General features: G+C 35.2%; 3 protein-coding genes across 3 annotated transcripts; 1 reads left to right on the top strand and 2 right to left on the bottom strand.

Annotated features, from left to right (window-relative positions):
* Positions 1 to 3,794: 3,794 nt before the first annotated feature.
* Positions 3,795 to 6,689, bottom strand: LOC141724060 (putative flavin-containing monooxygenase 1). Its single transcript, XM_074526050.1, has 5 exons — positions 5,963 to 6,689; positions 5,366 to 5,603; positions 5,080 to 5,255; positions 4,629 to 4,990; positions 3,795 to 4,411 (listed from the first exon to the last, which is right to left on the bottom strand). The coding sequence occupies exons 1-5, from the start codon at positions 6,398 to 6,400 to the stop codon at positions 4,075 to 4,077; spliced, it is 1,551 nt and encodes a 516-aa protein (XP_074382151.1). The 5' UTR covers positions 6,401 to 6,689; the 3' UTR covers positions 3,795 to 4,074.
* Positions 6,690 to 8,075: 1,386 nt separating this feature from the next.
* On the top strand, positions 8,076 to 8,822 carry LOC141660090 (uncharacterized). The gene is made up of 2 exons (XM_074467053.1): positions 8,076 to 8,185; positions 8,282 to 8,822. Exons 1-2 carry the CDS (start codon positions 8,076 to 8,078, stop codon positions 8,820 to 8,822), a joined length of 651 nt encoding a protein of 216 aa, XP_074323154.1.
* A 3,100-nt stretch (positions 8,823 to 11,922) lies between these two features.
* Positions 11,923 to 13,100, bottom strand: LOC141661345 (hevamine-A-like). Its single transcript, XM_074468330.1, has one exon. It carries the CDS (start codon positions 12,951 to 12,953, stop codon positions 12,057 to 12,059), a length of 897 nt encoding a protein of 298 aa, XP_074324431.1. The 5' UTR covers positions 12,954 to 13,100; the 3' UTR covers positions 11,923 to 12,056.
* Positions 13,101 to 13,454: the final 354 nt, after the last annotated feature.

Below are 13,454 nucleotides of genomic sequence, written 5' to 3'. Positions count from 1 at the left end.
CGTATATGGAGTGTGGTTACAATACACGGAAAAAGATTCAAGGTGAAATATTCCATCTATATCTGGTAGCCATCGAAGTAGAGGACTTAGGAGGGTTCAAACCCGGAAGGGTACCAACTCTGAAAAACAAGTCATGATTAAATCAAATATGTATTTCTGTATAGATTTGTGGGGGATTATTAGAAAATGGAACCAACTGGAGTTACAGCAGAGATTCATGGGCATGAATATAAATTCATGGCCATGAATTTTTTCTGGGATAAAGCAGAGATTCATGGGCATGAATATAAATTCATGGCCATGAATTCTTGCTGGTTTTTTTTTAACAATGACTTATAGTTGGAAGTTTGTTCCTTTCTAAGAGAACTCAAACTTTTATGTTTGGATCTAAGACATTTTCTTAATGAAATCCATAAATAAATGGAGTTGTAATGGCTAGCTTGAAATGGGTTTGTGGTTGATTAAGTTGTAAAAACTTAAGTACCACATTGATATGGTAAAAGAGAGTTGGTGGCTTTATATTGTATAACATGCAAGTGTAAGGCATGTGGGCATGCATGGGTGTTGTGTGGGCCTCGCGCGCACACACACGCGAGCCGCCGCCGCCTCGCCTCGCCTCGCCATGACATGACACGACTCGGGTGGAGTCGGGTCGAAGGGCGATTTGGGCGAATGTCTCGGTGTCTCGCGTATGCGAGGGATTTTACTATTATTTTAATTAAATAAATAGTGACTTAATATAATATTTTAATATAAATATTATGTGTTAGAATTTGTTAGTGGGCCTAGAATTTATGGGCTTGGGCTTGGTAAATTGGGCATGTCTAACTGTTACAATTCTAAATAATATTTATATTGAAATATGTTTTAAGTAAAATATTTATGTTAATTAAAACTGATCAGTTACGTATTTTTGTGATTAAAAAGAAGAAAAACATTGTTGATGAAAAAAGGATAGACATCTGGAAAACCCTAGCAGCCTCCTCATCTCCCTTCTCTCTCTCTAACTACATACATACATACATAGGTTTTCCGGGCGACTGAGGTCTGATCGCCGTTGAGCATCACGCTGCTGTGAGCCCGGTGTTCTGTTGTTTTTTATCCTGGGAGGGTTATTGCGGACTCTGAACATAGTAAGTGGGGGCAATAAACTCTTCAAGAAAAGTCTCTTTCTCTTGAGGGATTGGTGACTCAGCTGTGAAAGCTTCATTACGATAAGCTTTCTTTCTTGTCTTGTATTATTTAGCAGTTTCTGATTATTTTATATTTTCAACATTCGTGGTTTATTTTCGTTATTGGTGATTTGACTTGTTCTTGTTATTTATAATGTAACTGCCTCGTTATGTTTATTTAGTCGTCGTACTATTAATTTTTCCCAACATAATCAGGGGCGGATCTAAGAATTTTTGTTTAGGGCTACGCCTGGAAAATTTTAAAAAGACATTTTTATATTTTATGGGGGACACATATTCCCGGTGCCTTTTACTAGATCCTTCCCTGACTATAATCGATGATGAACCTAACGAACTAACTCTGTTTATTATGTAAAAATAATAAAGGGTAAAGAATTACGTTTGGGATCAAAGGAATTCATGGCTTGGGGTGGGGGTGTGAATAGAGGTGGCCATTAGTGCGGGTCGTGCGGTCCGGGCCGGGCTGTGAGCGGGCTGGAACCGGAAATAACGAACACTGAACCGGCACGTTAATTAAACGAATCGGGCCGGGCTGTGCTTAAACCGATAGAAGTAAACTCGTACCCAACACTGAGTTCGTGTGCGTGCTGTGCGGGCCGCGGGTTGTACTGCAGGCGGGCCTCACGCTCCTTAATTATTATTTTTCTTTCTTTCCTAGCCCAAGTGTGTCTATCACCTACTCTGTCACATCACATGTCACCCACTCAGCTCAACAGATTAAATATTTTGATATGTAAAAAAATATGGTTGTGCTCAACATATTTTTAAATTATTTTTAAAATTAGATGTTGAGCATGTGTTGTGCTCACATAGTTTTGTGAGCCAGATTAAAAGACATTTGATTAATTTTATTATTTCAATTCTTTGCTTAAAAGAGGACAACATATTGGTAAATTTTATTAATTAAAATTCTACATATTAATGTTCATATTAATAATCGTGTTAATTAAGAGGTATATACTGTTATCTCATTTATATATACATGAAAATAGTAACTTTATTTAACTTAATTGAATAAAAGTAAATTATGATTAGTGGACAATAAAAGTAATAAGTTAAATAAATTACAATTAGATTACTAATTTATATTTGTAAACTATCTACATGATTAATGATTAATCTTAAGTAGAATATTGTGTATGTACATGTTGCAAATTTTGAAGACAGAGACAAAGGCGGGTTTGTGCGGGCCGAATAGTGTCGGGTTGATCGGTTCAAACGACTCGTGCCGTTCACGGGCCGGGCCGGTTCGATCCCGGTTTTCAATTTAATGACTCGTAATCGGCACTCTTAATACAACGAGCTGTGCGGGTTGAGAACCGGCCCGCTTTGAGCCGAATAATTACGATTTTCGTACGAATCGGTTCCGAGTGAGCGGTTCGAACCCGCACAAGTGGCCTGCTCTAGGTGTGAGGCTTTGTGGGGGCGCTGATTTCGCAAAGTTGCAACTGGCATTTTATCTTCATTACTTGGTCACCAAATACAGGCCCATCCCATTTCGTTGTTTTGATTTATAAAAAAAAGCTAGTTGGATTAAACAAAGTACAAATTCAAAAGTCAATTTTATTTTGCTATGTATAATAATTCAAGTCAATGGTTCAAGTGGAAAGCGGCAAAAGGAGGGGAAATAATTCGAAAGCCAGGCTTGATGTTTCCAAATGGATTACATGTGCAGATTTCAGAACGTGAAAACCGATTCTATTAAGAATAAATGTTAAGAAGTTTCATGTTGTAATCAGATTAATCTAGTCCTTGTATTGTATGCTGTCTTGCTTGTGTGCGTAATGCATTACATACATGTACTTCATCCATATTTATCCTTCTATGTTCTGCACCACATAACATATATTAATGTAATATTTAATATTGGTGTTTCATTTCGTAATATTAATGCAATGGATTTGTTTGTACTACAGTATCTCATCCATTTTGGATGCCTTTGTTAGGATATATAATATAAGAATTAAGATCTAGTTCTGGTCTTACTCAACACCTTAAAGTAAGATCGCAATTATATCATATGTTCCAAGTTTCTAACCGCATTAATTAAAAAAAAGGATTGATCTCATGTAGTTAATCAATATGAGATCTACTACATTAGCAAGTCTACTACATAAATATACCAGTCTCGTAAGCCACATTTTTCACCAGACTCTCAAGAACTTTGTCTCTGCTGCTCCCTATTCCAAATCATTCCATATATTAAACTCTTTCTTCTCTATTCTAAATCATTCCATCTAACGAAACTTATAAGAGATTCATAACATGTTAAAGGATTCATTATCTTTAAAAATTTTGTTCTAAGTTTCATGCTCCATTTTGCTCAAAAGAAATTTTTTGTTGTATATTTCAAACAATGTTCAAACTATCTTGAAACCAGTGTTTTAAAAATCGGTTAACTCAAAAGAGTACTCGGGAGTCATAGTTTCGGATTTAAGTGAGTACTTGGATATTAAAAACGGGTACCAAGAAAATCGACCGATTATTTAAATTTTGGAAAGGTAACCGAGTAAATTCGATTTCCGAATTTTATGAGGTGGCTTGAAACCCATTGAATGCAACTGACGGACAAAGACTTATCTCAAAAGGGAGGCTGACAAATATTTGAATACAAACACTATTACTGAATGTTAAGCTTTAGAGGCTCTCGATGTCATAAAAGCCTGGTCGGAAATGCAGTGCAGTCCACCTTTCTTCTCCTCTTCATATAGCCTAATGGATTACAGCCCCGCACCAATAGAGCTCATAACATAATTATCTGCTAATAAAAAAACTAGCCCCATATAAAACACAAACAAATTATTTTTTACTAGCTAAACTAAAGAACATATAATAAACCAAATACATAACATATATAAAAATACTTCACTTCGGCTTCTCATCAATAGTCCAAAGGGCCATATGGCTGGAATAGTTCAGCAATGACCCCATGTTTCCTCTTAGGATTCCTACCCATGTCCTTGCACAATTGGTCATTGTACCATATGTGCAAGGCACCAATGCATGATCTCCTGTAGTATTTTTTACCAGAATACTCTTTCATGTACTCATCCCATTTTGCTATGTCTTTCTCCATTTCTGAAATGTTTGGTAACCTGAACCTCCCATCCAGAAGCTCTGCTAGCCATTGACACCTCAATTCCGACGTGAACAGATTTGAAATGCTCTCTGAGAATCCAATAATTGCTACTTGTGGAACTCGTGGGTGAATACATTCCCTTAAAGGAAAATTGAAGTGCAGATTGTTAGCATGATGCATGAAATTTTATTGAAGTATATAGTCGAACGTGATGTATAGCGGATATGATATGCCATACATTATAGCGGACTATGCAAAAATAAAAAATGTATACTTTGTCCCGGTTTGTGTGCATATCAGTTTAAACAAGTTCCTCTGCTTCTACTTGAGATATGCATGCATGACTAAACACTGACCTATAGAGTGGAACTGCATTCTCAGGTCTACCACTAATGTGAGTTCCGAATGTTGGGGATAGGAAGATATCTTTGAGCTTATCAACACCCTTGAATCCAGTAGCCAGTATCACCAAATCTGTCTTCACTAGTTCAACTTTGTCATTCTCTAACAAAACTCCTTCCTTGTTAAAAGAAAAACTTTGTGCTTTTTTTAAGTTTATGCTTCCCCCTTCCACTCTATTGTAGAAATCCTCAGGCACAGTTGAGATCAAGCAAGAGTTCATTTCTCTTAGGAAACTATGTTTTGGAACCATGCCAAACTTCTCCAGTTGGAGCTTCCATTTTACGTAGCTTTCCACAAATTTTGAGATCCCCCATCTCTGCATCTCAAACAAGAATCAATTAATTAAAAAGTTTATCATTAAAAATTAGGACTTTTTTAGTAATATTGTAGACGTTATGTATTTACCAGTGGTGAAAGCATGGTTGCAAGAAGAGCAAGTAGAAAACCTTCACCGGGCTTATGAACTAAAAGCTCCGAGAAGCGATTAAGGTATAGGTAAGCTAGGGGAACTCCCCAGGGAAGGTAGTCAGGAATGTTCCAATGTTCCGTTCTGTAAACCACTGTACATGGATGAGATGTTCCTGCAAAATTACCAATAACATTAGATAACTAAATATTTTGATGCATGTTCTCATGACAAGAGAAACAGAATAGTTATTTTTGTTAAATGAATCTTGTATCAATTTCTCACCATTTGCTGATGAGCACTCCATGGCAATGTCCAGTGCAGATTTCTGGAGCCCGACAACAGTGACTTTCTTCCCCTTGACGAGTTTAACTGCAGTTTCATTATCCATTTCAGCATACTCCATAGAGTGTATAACTTTACCATAAAATTGTTCGGGTCCCATGTTATGAGGAAATTCAGGTATGTTTGGCACATCACTAAACCTTCCAACACAGAGTATTACAAAATCGACTTGATGAACCTGCAGTTGAACGCATAGAGTTGAAAATTATCTATATTTTCTTTAGAAACTGCAATTCCATTAATTACATTTTTGATTGTTTTCAACCATACAGATGGTCAAGTTATACAAGAGTTCAAATCCCTCGTTAAGTATAATTATTCCCTTGTTAGTAAAACCAGGTGATCATGCTAGTTGTCTAAGTACTTAAAATTTTATACAATCTTCAACAGTTAGGTTTTGGAGAAAAGAACCAAAGAATGAAAAAATGGTTAATATAAGCTAACGTAAGAAGAAAAAATCAGAAAGCTAAGTTTAGATTCTCCATGGCAGAGATTGCTAAGTTACTATGCTTGTATTAATATGTACGCAAGCGATACCTGGGTTGAAAGGGTTTGAGTATCCTGCACGGAGAGGTTCCACTTGGCTTCAGAGCTAAAAGGCTCACCTGTGCCACCCCATAGGGACCATGCTTGCATCTCTTCATCAGATGAGCCTTCATAGTTGAGACTCTCAACCTTGGAGTTGAACCTGATATACTTTAGCAAGTCAAAATGCGTAGCATAAGAGTGCACGTAGTCATAGACTTGCTGTCCGGTAGGAAAGTCTTCGACGACAGAAGATGGCCAGGCAAAATCTGTGAACTGGTAAAAGGGTTTAGGAGTTTGGAGCTTGGTGGTCTCAAGAGTACTAATCCAAACTCCACCGATGCTGCTTCGTGACTCAAAGACGATAGGACAGAAACCTTTTGACAGAGTATACTTGCAAGCCAGAAGACCACTTATGCCAGCCCCAACTATGGCTACATTTTTCACCATTTTAACACAAATTATTATGTTATACTTCGTTCTCTCTATATATAGCTAATTGCTGCTTCCTCTCCACCCGCTGTTATATGTTTTAAGTAGAAAGATTGGATTTGTCAGCCATGAGTCCATGACTAATTAGGTAAATTTCAGTGTCCCAGAAAAAGGTCATCCAACTTTGAATCCAGTCCTGTTTTGCCCATGTTTACGGTTCTTTTTGCCAGACTACCCATGTTTTGATTCACTTTCTCAAACTACCCATATTTTCTTGTTCTCTCTCCTCTCCTCCACCTCACTTCATTCCTTCACCACTTTTACTCTAACTTAGATGGACGTGCGTGTATTTATAATTTTAATTCTTTTTATTTTATATTATTTTTATCTTTTAAATTATGTCTATTAAATTACAATATTATTTTAAGTAATAATTTTATATTTAAAACTCACTTAATATTTGAATAATTGTTAACTGAATATTTTACTAATAAAAAATAGATTTTAAATTAAATAATCAAAGAACAATGATCATATAAATAATTTTAAAATTATTTTAATAATTTTTTCCTTTCAATATATAATTCAAAATATTATATATGAATTTTTTTAATTTTAAATTATCTTTATTACATTTATTACAACCATTTGCCCTGAATTGTCAAATCCAACTTTTGAAGTGGACTTTCTTAACTTAAAATTCAATTTACAATGTATTATCAAATCCAACTTTTTCAGTGAGTTGTTAACTCAAAGTTCTCAGTGTGTTGTTTTTCAAACTTTTCAGTGTGACATCAATGTCAACTTTTTAAATAAATTATTTTCAGCTTTTCAGTGCGTTGTCACTTCAAATTATTATTACTTGTATGAATTCATTCTATAAATAACTTTCGCCGTGTTTGAAAAATCAAACAAACTCATAAGATTAGTTTTTTCACAATTCTATTATTATGAATTTCATGTGCTAATCACTAATATTTTTTTTACAGATGAATTCTTTTCTTCTCAATAAAATAGCAAGATCAAATGCTATATATAATTTAAGTGGTGCTGATGATGAGCAAGACTATCAACATGAGTCAGAAACGGATGTATCTGAAGGCGATAAAATAGACAATGACGAGCAAGATGATTCAGATCACAGTACCGATAATGATAATGAACATATTCCAACTGCCCCATGATTTACAACTGAAGAAATTAACGTCTCATCAGGTAATTGTTCAAATGTTAATCCACTTGATAACGATTTATTTGAAGGTCAAAATTTTGGAGATAAGCAAACTGCAATAAGTGCTGTTAAAGCAAATCACATAAAAAATTCTAAGGATTATCATGTTATAAAGAGTGATACAACACGGTATGGGGCAAAATGTATTGTGGAAGATTGTGCATGGAGAATTCAAGTTATGAAATCAAAGTGATCTGGTTTTTTTGTAATCACTAAACTACCCGCTGAACATAACTGTATTTTGAGGACACTTCAACGAGATCACAAGCAACTCACATCTAGGATGATTGCGTACGTAGCAATTTCTGTTCAACTTTTCCAGGTTCACATTTGAAGATGTTGTGTTGGGCGGCTGGTAATACATCTCAGTTACGAAAATTTGAGACAGCAATGGCGCAAATTAGGGAGCCTAATCCCGATGCAGAAAGATGATTGCGAAAGATTCCACTGGAAATGTGGACTATGTCTCATGATGAAGGTAATCGTTATGGCCAAGCAACAACAAACATGATTGAGAGTTTTAATGGTCTTTTACGTTCTGCTCGATTTCTACCAGTCACAGCAATGGTGGAGTACATATATTATCGATATGTGAAGTTAGTTGCCCAGAGAAGAACCCAAACTTTAGATGATCTTTAAAATGGTCAAATTTATTGCAAAAAATTAAGGGAGTTATTTGAAACTGTCGAGAAAAAAGTATCGGCGCATAGGGTTATTCCCTACAATGAACAAAGGGGTGTCTTCGAAATCATTAATGCACAATACAGAACCAAGAATGGATCTTGGAAAGGTGGTAACAAACACAATGTGGATCTCTGTAGAAGTTTTTGCTACTGTAAAAAATGGAGCCGATATCATTTTCCATGTTCACATATTGTGGCAGGTTGTTTGACTTGCAACCTAGATTGGAAGCCCTACATTGAACCATATCATAATCTATCAACGCTTTGTGAAATGTGGAAGTACGAATTTAACCCAATCTCTAATCAGGCATATTGGACATTTCCAGTAGCAAATAATTGGGAGATGTACGGGGTTCTTATTGCTGATGAAACCACAAAGAAGAAAAAAAATAAGCGGGGACAGAGGGGTCAAAGCTCACGTATTCGTACTGAAATGGACAACCCTCGAAAGATAATACTGTGTGGAAAATGCGGACAACAAGGACATACAAGACGCAGTTCACGATGCCCTAAATATAGTCATTAGTATTTGATATCTATTAATTATTTATATTTTAATTTGTTTTGTTATGTATTTTATTTTTCTTGTAATGTATTTTATTTTTAATGTTTGTGTGATGTATTTTTTTAATATTTATGTAATGTAGTTTTTAAATATGTATGCACGCATTTATTCTAATATATCATGTTTTAATTTAATTTTAATTTTATTTTAATAAAATTTTAAATTAGTTAATTTATAAATAAAAAAAATGAGTTAAAATTAACTTATTAAATAAAACAATAAAAGTGATAAAAAGAAGATTGTAAAATACAAGAAAGAGAATAGAGAGAGAAAACAAAAAACATGGGCAGTCCGGAAACTTGAACTAAAAGGTATGTAGACTGTAATTGAAAGGGTAGGGTCATAAATGAATAAATTTACTTGTTGAAACTGAAAACTGGTACTCGCTCCGTCTCAACGAATTATATACGTTCACTGTTTGCACGCATTTCGAGACTTCTAAAATGTATAGTTTTGTAATGTTTTTTTAATTTTTTTTAAATAAAAGTTCAAAAATAAAACTTTTATTCAGAAAAAAGAATTTTAAAAAAAATATTATGGAATTATATTTTAAAGAAATATTGAAAAACGTGCCAAAAAATAATGTATAGAATTTAATGGAATAGAGGGAGTAATATATTTTATCAACGCAGTCAGCCTGGGTCAGCCTGACACCCTGCACGGATGCATTATTACATTGTTCTCTTTCTGGTAAATAAAATTCAAATTTGGCGTCTGAGTTTTCCCACTGCAAATTTTTATTGAATATGGCTAAGAGCAGGTGCAATGCAAGAGTCCAAGTCCCTGTCAAAAAGTGAATTTTGTGTGCCATCTAATTAATTGTGGGTCTTTTTAAATAAGTTGGACAATTCTTTCCAATATAAAGCCTAAGTCCAAGATTTTTGTAGGCATTTTTTATCCATTTTAATCATAGTATACATAAATGAAGAGGTAAGTTGATAATAAAAGAAAGAGAAAATGTAATTAAGAAATAAAAAAGTAAAACATCTGGAGAGAGTTGGCCAGCCCAAGTTGCCGGGCCTGACCAAGTTTCTACATTCTCTCCAACGAACGTGCTGTGGTCAATTCTTTTTCTCTCTCTTTATTGTTGTGAAATTCAGTAATCGGTAGTAGTGACATGTCGGAATACGATTAGTTAATGTGCGACTTAGAAGGTTCTTGAGGCAAACAAAATGGACCTAACCAATGAGCTCAATTCTGCAATCTACCAAGTGCTACCAAACTTTCTAGCGATTCACTTGTTCTAGTCATTTATCAGTTCTTTCATATGATCACTACCACATTTCTGTTTTTATGCATGATATTTTCGAGAGACCCTAGTCAAAATTACGCCCTAATATGTATGTACAATTACCTATGCACTGTTGTAAAATGCGTATTAAGCGAGGATTTAGAGGTCTGATTAAGTGGAAGCGGGATGTAAACGCCTCGATTAAAGTAAAATCGGGTTTTTAAATGTTTAGTGGAGTTTAAGCGAGTCAAAACCGGATTAAGCGGGTCAAAAACGGATTAAACGGGATTAAGCCGGTGAATTAAAAATAAATAAATAAAACAAATAAAAAAGCTCAAATTTTACAAATGATGATTATGGAATTAATTTTCTAAACTATTACTAAAAAATCAAGATTCGAGCATTGTCGTCAACATATTTTAATAATTTTATTATAATTTTCTTATTAATGAAAAATATGTACTAATTATGAATAATTGGAAAAAAATATAAAAAATAGATAGATATAATCTGTTTAATGCCGAATAAGCGGCCGGTTTAACGCTTAGGCGCTAGAAGATCACCTCTCCATTTAGGTCCGATTTGTACTTTTTACGACACGGGTTATATCTACTTCAATATCACGTCCTATACCATTGATATATATCTATTAGTTGAGTGTAGGGGGCCCTAGAGTCAAGTTTTGCTAGTCTCCCTTATTTATACTGAAACAATAGTATGGATGCAAAGAATTGTGGATAAGGATCGATCATATCAACGGTTAGAAGAAAATCGTCATATTTCTAAAAATACACACATATATCCTCATCCACGTGAATCATTTGAAATTATTGAACTAAATAGTGTCAGCAAAGGAAGCTTAAAACAGGCAATGCATCATGCATTTTCATGACTGGTTAACAGTTAACTAATGAATGGCGCAGCCGGACAGTTTGGAAATATTGAGGGGTTCCGGGGGTTATAAATTCTACTAGCGCTTATGTAGCTCTGTCAATGGATACATCTTGTTTGCCCTCTTTGCGAGAAACTAAACCAAGATTTCTTAAAAAGTGGATACATGCGTGTTCAATTAAAAATAAATAGATAAATGAGTGCTTTGCGAATAACTTTAGTAATCTTTTACTTCCCCAGGGATATTTTTTGTGCCTGTAACTATTCAACCTGCTTTATATCTGATAGTTTTATTTTTAAAACTAATTTGTTTTTCAAGAATTAAACATGTAATTGCATATACGTGTTGTCTAATTTAAGAAAATTATCGAGGATGTAGCAGGAATGTTGCACCTGACTTGTGTTGATGGCTTGACTCTTTTTTCAAAATGAGCGCTTATCGTTCTATTTGAGGCCATACTTCTCGTGATTTTATTTCATGGATGTGTTAGTTGGCGGGGACTTTATATTTGCTATGGCATTTTTCTGTCTGTTCTTGATTTTTGCTAAATAGGAACATGAAAATGCAGCAGTTACTGTGGCTCGCCTCTACAGTTCTACTATGCAATAACTATGGAAATGAAGTGCCAAGAGCATCTAAACTCTAAAGTCCTATATGATGCAACTTCTTTCGAGCCATTAACTTCTGTAAAGGAAACTTCTTAATTTCAAACTAATCATCTTGTCATTGTTTATCGAGTAATGTTCTGATGGCTCATCGTGCAGTTTTTCAGCTGTTATTACCTTCTACTAATTCATGCCTTATTCCATGGTGTCATACTTATAATACAATTCACAACTGCGGTGTTCGGTATAGATCTACAATATCTATGCCAAAATATGTTCAATAAAGACATGGTTTAGTATTTTAGTCAGTAAAACAGAACAAAGACATGGATATTAAAAGGGTTTAGCCATTCAAATTAAATACTCTGCGAACACGTAAACATCAATATTGACACAAATACACAGTGTTCTCTCAACTACCAACACACACCATATGCATCATGCTGAGAAAATTAAGTTTAGAACAATTAGACATGATTCTTGATGGAAGCGCTATATCCACTTTGATCATCATAGAACTTGGACCAGAGCATGACTCCGCCATACTTTGATGACCCTTTGATCGCTGGAAGCACTTGAGAAGTAAGATCATTTACGGGGATGAAACCACTTCCAGCTGCATCAGGAGCTGCTGGTAGTCCAAGAAAGATCTTTGTAGCCGGAATATCAGTAGTCCATTGCTTCCACGAGTCTTCGAGATTAGTAGCAGCACTGGAAGAGTACTGACAAGGAGGATTGTTGTAGAATTGTACCCAAACATAGTCGAAAAGACCAGTCTTAAGGGCACCTCCAACCCATGCATCAGGATAAGGACACTGAGGAGCTGCAGTTAGGTAGACTTTTTTTCCGCGCTTACTATATGCAGAAAGGTATCTAGCAAGGTCATCATAGTGTTCGCTTGATCCTCCTTCGATATCAAAATCAACACCATCTAAAACAGCATTGCCAAGAGGCCGTGAAGCTGATTGCCCACCTAGATAATTGTTCCATATATAAGTTGCGACATCTCTCGCATCTGCAGCAGATACAAGAGAGTAACTCCCAGAAGCTCCACCTATAGAAAGTATCACTTTAATTCCTTGTGCTTGACACGACTTAATGTCGGAGCTCAGTGTAGTGCAGCCATTGCTGTAAGGATCACAATGGCCAGCAAGATTCAATTGAGGCGTTTGGCCATTTCCGAAGGTAGTAAGAAAAGCCAAGTTAACATATTTGTAGTTCCCAGAGGCACAAGTCTCTGCCAAGGTTCCTTCTTGGCCGTTTTGACCCCAGTATATCGAAATGCCACCAGCATCACAATTTGCGGCTAGTAATAGTAGTAGTGAGTAAACAAATGCTACTGAAATTGCTAAATGAGATGTCATAATTCTTGATTGATCAGAATGATATGCTATGGATGTTTATGTGTGTTAAGCATTGTGACTCAATGTGCTATATATAAGAGGAGAAGTGATCGTACTTCTGCTTGCACTATTGTGATTTTTTTTTTAAACAATGATGTGCGTAGCGTAGCATTCATTCAACTATGTGTAAATTGTAAATGCGTTCTAGTTCTAACCTACATACGAATAAACAACAAGTTCGAACATTTATCAGTTGTCGTGGTTTAGACTCTAGCCGTGTCTTTATCTTCCTAGGACAGTGTTAACAATCTCCAACATTAACGATTAAAAATATTTCTATAATTTTCTAAGAATAAAATATTAGTGTTGTTTTTGTTACAGGAGAAAATTCAAATACTGTTCTAAATCTCACTAACAAATATAGCAACATAGAAGCAAGTGTATAAAGAATTTAGCAAGTATAGGCCAAGACCACAGTTAACAAAACAAAACATGCAGGTAAACAAAATCAGTAACTGAAAT

The sequence above is a fragment of the Apium graveolens genome, chromosome 5 (genome assembly GCF_009905375.1).
Source record: "Apium graveolens cultivar Ventura chromosome 5, ASM990537v1, whole genome shotgun sequence".
Lineage (NCBI taxonomy): Eukaryota > Viridiplantae > Streptophyta > Magnoliopsida > Apiales > Apiaceae > Apium > Apium graveolens.
This window is presented reverse-complemented; position numbering and strand designations above follow the sequence as displayed.

What these genes read in the sequence shown, in the direction of transcription:
- LOC141724060 (XM_074526050.1), bottom strand. Translation starts at nt 6,400, where the DNA reads ATGGTGAAAAATGTAGCCATAGTTGGGGCTGGCATAAGTGGTCTTCTG. An exon ending in CAACCATGCTTTCACCACTG is followed by an intron (nt 4,991 to 5,079) that starts GTAAATACATAA and finishes TTTGAGATGCAG; the next exon opens with AGATGGGGGATCTCAAAATT. An exon ending in AATGCAGTTCCACTCTATAG is followed by an intron (nt 4,412 to 4,628) that starts GTCAGTGTTTAG and finishes TTTTCCTTTAAG; the next exon opens with GGAATGTATTCACCCACGAG.
- LOC141660090 (XM_074467053.1), top strand. Translation starts at nt 8,076, where the DNA reads ATGTCTCATGATGAAGGTAATCGTTATGGCCAAGCAACAACAAACATG. An exon ending in CCAGTCACAGCAATGGTGGA is followed by an intron (nt 8,186 to 8,281) that starts GTACATATATTA and finishes CAAAAAATTAAG; the next exon opens with GGAGTTATTTGAAACTGTCG.
- LOC141661345 (XM_074468330.1), bottom strand. Translation starts at nt 12,953, where the DNA reads ATGACATCTCATTTAGCAATTTCAGTAGCATTTGTTTACTCACTACTA.